General features: G+C 46.0%; 1 protein-coding gene across 1 annotated transcript in view; it reads left to right on the top strand.

Annotated features, from left to right (window-relative positions):
* The window catches only part of CLCN5 (chloride voltage-gated channel 5), a 116720-nt gene extending 107381 nt beyond the window's left edge, over positions 1–9339 (top strand). Inside the window, exons 13-14 of the mRNA XM_075324039.1 lie at positions 5453–5669; positions 8530–9339. Of these exons, the coding sequence (XP_075180154.1) occupies positions 5453–5669; positions 8530–8620 (308 nt within the window). The 3' untranslated portion in view covers positions 8621–9339. The remainder of the gene's footprint in view (positions 1–5452; positions 5670–8529) is intronic.
* Positions 9340–11373: the final 2034 nt, after the last annotated feature.

Genomic DNA, 11373 nt, shown 5'->3' with positions numbered 1-11373 from the left:
AAGGAGACTTCCTAGCATCAATCGACATCAAGGATGCTTATCTCCATGTGCCGATCGCACCCGAGCATCAACGCTTCCTGCGTTTCGCCATTGGGGACGAACACCTTCAGTTCGTGGCACTGCCTTTCGGCCTGGCGACAGCCCCACGGGTCTTCACCAAGGTCATGGCTTCCGTTATGGCGGTCCTACACTTTCTCAGGGCCACTCGGTGATCCCTTACTTAGACGATCTCCTAGTCAGGGCACCCTCCCGGGTGGCGTGTCAACACAGCCTGACCGTCGCTCTGGAGACTCTCCAGCGGTTCGGGTGGATCATCAACTTCCCAAAGTCCAAGTTGACACCGACCCAATCACTGACTTACCTCGGGATGGAGTTTCATACTCTCTCAGCGATAGTCAAGCTACCACTGGACAAACAGCTTTCGCTGCAGACAGGGGTGCAATCTCTTCTTCGGGGCCAGTCACACCCCTTGAGGCGCCTCATGCACTTCCTGGGGAAGATGGTGGCAGCAATGGAGGCAGTCCCCTTCGCGCAGTTTCATCTGCGCCCACTCCAATGGGACATTCTCCGCAAATGGGACAGGAGGTCGACGTCCCTCGACAGGAACGTCTCTCTTTCCCTTGCAGCCAAAACCTCTCTTCAGTGGTGGCTTCTTCCCACTTCTCTGTCGCAGGGAAAATCCTTCCTGCCCCCATCCTGGGCTGTAGTCACGACGGACGCGAGTCTGTCAGGGTGGGGAGCGGTTTTTCTCCACCACAAGGCTCAGGGAACCTGGACTCCGACAGAGTCCTCCCTTCAGATCAATGTTCTGGAGATAAGGGCAGTGTATCTAGCCCTAAAGGCGTTCCATCGGTGGCTTGAGGGCAGGCAGATCTGCATACAGTCGGACAACGCCACGGCGGTCGGGTACATCAACCACCAGGGCGGCGCGCGCAGCCGTCAAGCCTTCCAGGAAGTCCGGCGGATTCTGCTGTGGGCGGAGGCCACAGCCTCCACCATCTCCGCAGTTCACATCCCGGGCGTAGAAAACTGGGAAGCAGACTTTCTCAGTCGTCAGGGCATGGATGCGGGGGAATGGTCTCTTCACCCAGACGTGTTTTGAGAGATCTGTCGCCGCTGGGGAACGCCGGACGTCGATCTCATGGCGTCACGGCACAACAACAAAGTCCCGGCATTCATGGCACGGTCTCAAGATCACAGAGCTCTGGCGGCGGACGCATTAGTTCAGGATTGGTCGCAGTTTCAACTGCCTTATGTATTTCCTCCTCTGGCGATGCTGCCCAGAGTGCTGCGCAAAATCAGGTCCGACTGTCGTCGCGCCATTCTCGTCGCTCCAGATTGTCCGAGGCGGTCGTGGTACCCGGATCTGTGGCATCTCACGGTGGGTCAACAGTGGGCTCTCCCAGACCGCCCAGACTTGCTGTCACAAGGGCCGTTTTTCCATCTGAATTCTGTGGCCCTCAACCTCACTGTGTGGCCATTGAGTCCTGGCTCCTAGCGTCCTCAGGGTTATCTCAAGATGTCATTGCCACCATGAGACAGGCCAGGAAACCAACGTCCGCCAAGATCTATCACAGGTCTTGGAGGATCTTCTTATCCTGGTGCTCTGAAAATGGTTTTGCTCCCTGGCCTTTTGCCTTACCCACTTTTCTTTCATTCCTTCAATCTGGAATGGACAAGGGTTTGTCTCTCGGCTCTCTCAAGGGACAAGTATCTTCTCTATCCGTATTTTTTCAAAAGCGTCTAGCCAGGCTTCCGCAGGTCCGCACGTTCCTGCAGGGAGTTTGCCACATAGTCCCACCTTACAAGCGTCCGCTGGAACCCTGGGACCTTAACAGGGTGCTAACGGCTCTTCAGAAACCACCTTTCGAGACGCTGCGGGATGTCTCTTTATCACGTCTTTCGCAGAAGGTGGCATTTCTAGTGGCAGTTACATCGCTCCGTAGAGTGTCGGAGCTGGCAGCGCTGTCATGCAAAGCCCCCTTCCTGGTTTTTCACCAGGATAAGGTGGTTCTGCGTCCTGTTCCGGAATTTCTCCCTAAGGTGGTATCTCCTTTTCATCTCAATCAGGATATCTCCTTACCTTCATTTTGCCCTAATCCAGTTCACCAATGTGAAAAGGATTTGCACTCATTAGATCTGGTGAGAGCACTCCGGTTCTACGTGTGTCGCACGGCGCCCCTGCGCCGTTCTGATGCGCTCTTTGTCCTTGTCGCTGGCCAGCGTAAGGGTTCGCAGGCTTCCAAGTCAACCTTGGCTCGGTGGATCAAGGAACCGATTCTTGAAGCCTACCGTTCTTCTGGGCTTCCGCTTCCTTTGGGGCTGAAAGCCCATTCTACCAGAGCCGTGGGTGCGTCCTGGGCATTGCGGCACCGGGCTACGGCTCAGCAGGTGTGTCAGGCAGCTACCTGGTCTAGTCTGCACACTTTCACGAAACACTATCAGGTGCATACCTATGCTTCGGCAGACGCCAGTCTAGGTAGGCGAGTCCTTCAGGCGGCGGTTGCCCACCTGTAAGAGGGGGCCGTTTCGGCTCTTTTTACTGAGGTATTCTTTTACCCACCCAGGGACTGCTTTTGGACGTCCCAATTGTCTGGGTCTCCCAATGGAGCGACGAAGAAGGGAATTTTGTTTACTTACCGTAAATTCCTTTTCTTCTAGCTCCTATTGGGAGACCCAGCACCCGCCCCTGTTCCCTTCGGGCTGTTTGTTCTTCTGTGTACACATGTTGTTCATGTTGAATCGTTTCTTTTGGTTCATGGTTTTCAGTTCTCCGAACATCCTTCGGATTGAATTTACCTTAGACCAATTTATAAGTTTCCTCCTTCCTGCTTTTGCACCAAAACTGAGGAGCCCGTGATGCACGGGAGGGTGTATAGGCAGAGGGGAGGGGTTACACTTTTTAAAGTGTAATACTTTGTGTGGCCTCCGGAGGCAGAAGCTATACACCCAATTGTCTGGGTCTCCCAATAGGAGCTAGAAGAAAAGGAATTTACGGTAAGTAAACAAAATTCCCTTCTTTCCCATTTTCCTCCTCTAAAACCAGGGTGCGTCTTATTGTCTGGTGCATCTTATTATCCGAAAATACGGTAAATCAATATATATAATTGATTGACATCCAAGACGTATGGAGATCCAAGCCTCTGCCTTCCCTCAGTAGGGGATGGGTCAGGGCACAATTTTGGCTCTTCCACATTCCAGAGGAAACTTTGGTGTTTCCTTATTAAGAGAGCATTCTCCTTTCCCTTCTTGGATATTTTGAGTACCGGGTTAGCTAAGTATTCTGTAGTGTGAGTCCAGAACTCCTGCTCGTTGGGCAGATACTCCCAGGCACCATCCATAGTATCCAGTCAGACATCTCCCAGGGTCGTCCTCTACTAGACGATTTTATGTTCATTTAGTTTGCCAGCAGGTCTGTAGTTCAGAAGGCTCTTGGCCTTTCGTATTCGGTTTGACTAGGATTAGTGAGCTGGGGCCTTAAAGGTTACTTTTCTGCTATTTAATTTAGCACATTTTTCTTAGGTGGGAACCTATGGGCAACGCTCCTATGGCAATTTCCTTCCTTTTATTTATTTTTTTACATGTCTAGTTGAACTAGGGTAGGCTCCCAAGAGCCAGGTTCCTTTTCTGGCTATTCTGGCGCCCAGCAGAATTTTAGTCCTGAGGTCAGGACTTCCTGTTCGGACTTGGAAGACTCGCTGGCAATATATTATTTCTTGGGTTGTGGGAGACCTCTGTAGGGTCTTGCCGCACTTCAGTCTTCACCTTTTTGTGGGGACAGAGAGTACTCTCCAGTTTGGCTATTTAGTAATTTTCCCTCTCTTCTTCTCCAGTACAATAGGTTCTGGTGTCCGGCTCCCACCTTTCGCCTTAGTGGAGTTCTCTGCCTTTTTCTCTCCTCCCTTCAGGTACTCTCTTCTCCCTGAGAGCCTCTCGTATAGTCTGACGTAGCCAGAGCTATGCAGCTTTACCGGTCTCTCACAGCTGTGTTCAGATATTATGTGGCTCATCCTGCTATGCTCTACAGGTGTCTGGTCGCCTCTAGGGACACCATTGCTCATTGATTATTTTAGTCATTAGTAAGCCTTATAGGGCAGGTTTCAATGGTCCTCCATTCAGGATTAGGGAACACTGGTTGAGCTGTCAGAACTTCCTGGGCCATTCGTCACAAGGCTTTAGTTATGCAACTGTGTACAGCAACTCCTGGGTTGTAGGGGCATACCTTTCTAAGCTTTATAGGGTCTGCACCCCCTCGTGTCTGCAGACGCAAGTCTTGGCGGAAAGATGCTGCAGATGACAGCTGCCCAGGCAGCAGCTTCGGCAGAAGTGGGAAACTTCTATGGTAACAGTATATTAGGTTATCATTCCCCACCCCAGGGACACCTTTAGGAGGTCCCATGGTTCTATGTTCCCCCATGAGACAAACAAGGAAAGTAGATTTTGGTACTCAACGTAAAATCTATTTCTCAAAGTCTTCATTGGGGGACACAGCTCCCACCCTTGGTTGCCCAGTTGGGCTGGCATTTACTTTGTTTTTTTCTGAGTGTAATAGGATTATCTTTTTATCATGCTCTAATTCTTTTGATTCTCGTACTGCTTTCTCTTTAAACTGAGGAGGCCTGATGTCCCCAAATGAAGACTACGAGAAACCGATTTTATGGCGCGTACCAAAATCTAATCATTCACTGACTACAGACATTCCCATCCCTGAGAGAAAACAGTTGGTGCTCATAAAGTTCTATGTAGAACTGTTATTGTTGTTTCAGGAGAACTTGCAGCAGAATATCTGTCTGCCTTTAGCTCCTCCTCCTCTTCATAGAATATTATGGGCACCAATTGTCATCCCCTATCTTAGTAATAGAAAAATCTGTTTTTACTGAATAGAAAGGTTATCCATAAATTGAGAATGAAAGATCAGTCCAGAAGTAGAAAGAAGCAGATTTCTCTGATACGTTATATTACAAAGTCAATATTTTAATGTGTACTATTAATGAATTAAATAAAAATGAAAACCATGAATAATCCCCTCTCCCATACACATGGCAATAATGTTGGCCGCATCTGCCACTAGCAACTGGTTTGGCCTACACTGTGTATATTCGGGTGCTGTGACCCACTGAATGTCCGGTGAGATTTATATTTCAGCCTTATTCTGAAAAGGCCAAAAATTTCTGCTAGGGCCTTTTTTTGGGGTAGGGCTTATTTTTGGGGAAACACGGTAGCTCTCTTGTGTATGCAAGATACAAGATAGCTGATGACCATCCAATGTGTATGGGGGCTTTAATCAATAAAACTTGAAAAAAAAATCAATTTTTATTATTTTCTTCTATTTTGATTACACACCGGGTTTCTTTCTGCATGGCGTCAAGCCCGTATCTGGAAAGTTTTGATTCTTCTTCTCCAATGACGTTGCTGTGTTTTTATCATATTTCTCTTGTGTTTCCTATTTTAGAAAGTGCCAGGAAGAAACAAGATGGCATAGTGAGCTCATCCCGGATCTCCTTCACAGAACACACTCCACCACAGCCGCCTACAGCACCGCCGAGCTTAAAACTCCGCAGTATTATGGACCTCAGTCCTTTCACTATCACAGACCAGACTCCAATGGAGATTGTGGTTGACATTTTCCGCAAGCTTGGGCTCCGCCAGTGTCTGGTAACGCACAATGGGTAAGATATCCCAGTCAACTGCAGTCATACGACAGCATACATTCATTGCCTTCTTTTCTTTTTCTGTCACTTATCTTAGAAATGTCATGACATGACTGTCCACCCACAGGGGAGTCGTGATGGAGTGCACATGTCACACTGTCTGGATTCTACAGTCACATATAGAGACTGCAGACTTTTCTTCTGAGACTGGACATCCCCTTTAGTAGAGAAATGATAAAACCTTAGATTACAAAAAAACAATGGCCCAGAATTATTTCCTGAAGGCTAAAAGTATGTACCGTCTTTTTCGGATCATAAGACACAATTTTCCTCCCAAAAATGTGGAAGGAAAATGAAGGGTGCGTCTTATAATCCGAATGTTGTTTACCGGGGATGGTGGAGAGGGGTAGCAGGAGCAATGCTGCAGGCACTGTACTGTGCTGGGGCTTCGGGCTGCGGGTGCCATCCTGAAAATAGCGGTGGTGCGGACTTCATATAATTGCACCCGAAGTTTGTGTGTGCGCAGATGCAGCTCTTGGCTCTTGATCCCATCTGCACATGTGCCGCCTCCGGCCCATTGATCTCCCATCAACGGACTTAAGGAAAATGAAACCTAGAGGTGGCGTGTACGGAGATGAGATCTTGAGCAGGAAGCTCCATTTGCGTACGAGCCGACATCGGGCACCATTTCTTTGAATCCCGCACCGCCGACAGTTTCTGGAAGTTGCCTGTCTCACTGTTTCCTCAGCGAGCATCTGGGATGCCTGCAGCATCGCTCTACTCCACCACCGCCTCTGCCTCTTGTGACCCCCCTCCTCCACCCGCAGTAAGACACCACAGAATTGGAAGATGGACCCTTTAAACTTTTTTTTTTTCTCTAAATTTGGGGTGCATCTTATAATCAGAAAAATACAGTAATTAAACATAGACGTCAGAAGTGGAGACTGTTCTTCCAGTCGATTGTCTATTCGTGTATCTTGAAAAGCTCCAAGAAATTCCTGTGGAAACTGTAGTGGAAGCCACTGTGATACAACTTTATCTTTTTTATAGAATTTACATCTGTCCATAAAATCAAGGTCACTTTCAGATTCACATCAATGGACAAGCCGTTTTTTTTAAATATAACTCCATCAACACCTTTATATCCTCTATCTGTTGTTGCATTCTCTGAATAATTAGCATATTCATTCTTACACAGAATGTGATGAAAATGAGGCTTTAAGTGCTCTAGACATGACAGAGCACAGAAGCAGCTACTGATTCCTCAGTTTTTTTCCCCCTTGTACCAGTTTTTTAAGCTTGATAGCTCACGCAAAAATCAGTCAGTGGTGTATCAGTCAAGCTAAAGTAGCTGGTGCTGGGGAGGAAACCGCCTCAGGGGACAGAGACGCCCAGAGCACTTAATACATAATTTTCATATGAACGAAAAATGCTAATAACTCAGGAGTGCAGCAATAGATAGAAGATCAAACACCATATGCAACTACATATAAACCAATTACATTTTATTAGGTAAAGAGATTAAAATAGCACACATATACAAGATGTCTCCAAAAACAGAACCCCCTCAAAGGGTAGGTATTATATTATATTACAAACACCAAGTCAACCAACTCCCCATTTAATGTAAATAACAATAATAATCTTGGGACATAATGGGACCTATGCAGTTATAAATAATGAAAGTAATTCAGAAAGACTAATAGAATCTCAGCACAAGTGTGTTAAAAAAATATCAATGAAAATATCAATAAACGTCAACTTCCAGGACTCCTGGAAGAAGCACTACAAGTGTGAAACGTGCGTTGGATGTTGGGGACGCCATTGTTACAATCTACTGACTCCCTTGTAGGTATACTGTGGGCTATTATGGGACTTTTTTTTTTTTGCTTAGTTGAAATTCATTGATATTTTTTATCACACTTGTGCTGAGCTTTTATTAGTCTTTGTAAATTACTTTGATTATTTATAACTGCATAGGTCCCAATATGTCCCAAGATTATTATTATTATTTACATTAAATGGGAGTTGGTTGACTTGGTGTTCCCAATATAATATAATATAATATCTACCCTTTGAGGGGTTCTGTTTTTGAAGACCTCTTGTAGATCTGTGCTATTTTAATCTTTTTACCTAATAAAATTTAATTGGTTTACATGCAGTTGTTGCAATGTTGGTGGAGGGGTCGCATACACCTACTGTTTGATGTGACCTCACAGAAAGAAGTCTAATGGGGTCAGGTCAGGTGAGCGTGGAGGCCACTTCACTTCACGCAGCCACCATACCCAATGACTTGTAGGAAGGTCTCCATGAGGTATTGCTTCACGTCCGGAGCCTTGTGAGTTTTACACGTTCTTATCATAGCATTTCTGTATGCAAGGTGTTGATTTGTATTGAATTGATGATGCCCTACAATTTTTTAATTCACTTTTTTTCTCTATCTCATTCCATTTTCAAGATAAATATACTAACTCCGTTGTTTTCCACCAGGTGGCGCTATAGGTGGTGTCATTGCGTAGCGCATGGCTACTTTACTATACCTAGACACCACTTCTATGCCTATAGCTGCCGCCGTTCTCAAGTTAATGGCGGTGGACAGGATATAAGTGGGCACACTGTATATTCCCACTTCTTTGATTGTGATCTTGGTGTTGTAACAGAAGATATAAAGGTGTACATGGATTGACATTTCAGTGACCTGGTTGACCTTCCTTATATGCTGTTTGGAGGGGATTCCTTTTTATCCCATAATTTTAAATTAGTTGATCAATTTACAAGTTAATCTACTTGTGCCTTTCTCTATGATTGTTGCACAGCAGAGTATTGCATTAGAGTTGGTCTGTGCTTCTTTAACTTGTCTTCTCCATTTTCCTTCCAGGAGATTATTGGGAATTATCACAAAGAAGGACGTTCTCAAGCACATAGCACAGATGGCCAATCAAGATCCAGACTCTATACTGTTCAACTGAACGTGTGTTCATGTATCCCCGGATCCTGGGAAGCCATACTCCTGTCCTCTATGGTGTACTGTCCACCTCCGGACTGTGACGGGAGGGGTCTTACTTCAAGCTTTGGAGCAGGCGGCACTTTATTGTGGATGTATCTCTGAGATGACAGCAGATTACCTCCGGTGCAGGTCTGTGGATGCTGTCACCTGCACTTGTCTGCATCGAGGCGTCTTTGTCTTCTGTCTATTTAGTAGTTAAAGCGAAGAATAAAAGCATCAGCAGACGGTGCACCTTCAGTTATAATCTATATTTATTCATAAAGGTCAATTACTATCACTGTATGCAACAATAAAGGAGGACTTCATACAAGTATTCTGTGCCAAGAAATGTGACGATGACACCACTTACCCAGCCTTATTCTGCTGTGCCACATCGGGTACAGCCAACCATATTAATGTCCATGTATATCATGATCTGATTTCTACCTGCACTTTGTAACCTTCTGCCTCAGAGAACCTCACCTCATCGATCAGATTGCTTTCTATTGTCGCTTTACTACATGCCACTGTGGATTTTCCAGCAGACTCAAACCTAACTTGTACTTTTTAGAGGAATTGGGTCCCAGATCTATGATGAGTATATAGTAAAGGAGCAGTGATGATTTTTCCTGCTATCCTCTTGATAACCCAGCACTTTTTCGTCAGTTATACTGTTGATAAATAAAATCTTTTGTAACACAATTCGACCTTGTAATCGCCGGTGACTTACAAACCCGTAACAGAGTTGTGTGTCGCCTCCTGATGTACTGTAAAGAGTGACGCTGATGGCGGTCTCCATCCTTAGGCCGGGGTCACATGAGCGATTTTTATCCAGGAGATTGGAGCAAGTGAAATCTGTTTGGTATTCCATGTGTCATGCAAGTGCTATGCGAGAGTGCAGTTTATTTTTATTTTTTCACTTAGTATCCATATGACACGCATTTTTTTTTTGTCAGCAACTACTATTCTACTATATTTTACAGAACCGTTTACAGTGTTCTGTGCTACAGAAAGGTAAGGTTTATGGAGTGCAGTAGAGAAATGACAGCGTGTAACAATCCAGTCTTTTCTGCTTTTATGTGTTTATTGGAAATTATCGGATAATCTGTGGTGAAGCAAATGTGAGTCATAGTTCTATACTGTGTTTTTCCAGAAATAAGACACGATCTTATACTTTTTTATGCCCCCCAAAAAGCTCTAGTGCTTATTTTTGGAAGAGGTCTTGGAGGAACATGGTTGGGGGTAAGTTTAGCCCCCCAAAAAGCAGCCCCCCCCCCCCCTCCCCACTTCCCAGGAGACTCATACTTACCAGACTCGGATGTCTGTGTGGATCCCTGGTCCTCCCTGTGATCTCCAGTGAGTGCTACATGCCGTCCTCCCCTGCTGCTGGGTGACACACATAGCAGATCACACACAGACTCACTCATTCATTTATCCATCCATCCATCCATCACATCCAGCGTTACAGAATGCTTTCGGTTGCAAGGAATGATGGGATGAAGTCACAGGTCCGCAGGTCCTGTAAGCTAGCCTTGCGGCAGGTCCTTGTGCTCCACTGCACATCCTCTCAGGATTCTGCTGGCGAGAAGAAATCTGTGTGGCTAGATGTGGTGAGTATGTGTGATCCGATGTATGTGTGCGCAATCTGATTGTGTGTGTGTGCGCGCGCGCGCGATCGGATGTGTGTGTGTGTGTGAAAGATTGTGTGTGAGAGATTGTGTGTGTGTGTGAGAGATTGTGTGTGTGTGTGAGAGATTGTGTGTGTGTGTGTGAGAGATTGTGTGTGTGTGTGAGAGATTGTGTGTGAGAGATTGTGTGTGAGAGATTGTGTGTGAGAGATTGTGTGTGTGTGTGTGTGTGTGTGTGTGTGTGTGTGAGATTGTGTGTGTGAGAGATTGTGTGTGTGAGAGATTGTGTGTGTGTGTGTGTGAGAGATTGTGTGTGTGTGTGTGTGTGAGAGATTGTGTGTGTGTGTGTGAGAGATTGTGTGTGTGTGTGAGAGATTGTGTGTGTGTGTGAGAGATTGTGTGTGTGTGTGAGAGATTGTGTGTGAGAGATTGTGTGTGTGTGAGAGATTGTGTGTGTGTGTGAGAGATTGTGTGTGTGTGTGTGAGAGAGATTGTGTGTGTGTGTGAGTGATCTGATTGTGTGTGTGTGTGAGTGATCTGATTGTGTGTGTGTGATCGGGTATGTGTGGGTGTGATTACAGGGTGCTGCTGTGTATAATGAAGTGTCCTGCTGTATTCTTTAACTTTTTTTAGCTGCACGGACACTTCATTATTGAACTGCGACTAGGAGGAGGGCTTATGAGGGGACTTACTTTTGGGGGAGGGCTTATATTTAAGCCTTGCTCCAAAAATACTGAAAATACCTGCTAGGGCTTATTTTTGGGTGAGGTCTTACTTTTGGAAAAACATGGTAGATTGAGAAAAGACACAGGTCAATCAGTTCATTCATGTTTTCCAGTTAAGGGTGCTTTACACGCTGCAACATCGCTAACGATTTATCGTCGGGGTCACGTTGTTAGTGACGCACATCCGGCGTCGTTAGCGAAATCGCAGCGTGTGACACCAAGGAGCGACGATAAACGAGCGCAAAAACGTGAAAAATCGTTGCTCGTTGACACGTCGCTCCTTTTCAAAATATCGTTGCTGCTGCAGGTACGATGTTGTTCATCATTCCTGCGGTATCACACATCGCTATGTGTGACGCCGCAGGAACGACAAACATCTCCTT

The sequence above is a fragment of the Anomaloglossus baeobatrachus genome, chromosome 9 (genome assembly GCF_048569485.1).
Source record: "Anomaloglossus baeobatrachus isolate aAnoBae1 chromosome 9, aAnoBae1.hap1, whole genome shotgun sequence".
NCBI classification, from domain to species: domain Eukaryota; kingdom Metazoa; phylum Chordata; class Amphibia; order Anura; family Aromobatidae; genus Anomaloglossus; species Anomaloglossus baeobatrachus.
The sequence above is the reverse complement of the archived record's forward strand: the minus strand, read 5'-3'. Positions and strand labels throughout refer to the sequence as shown.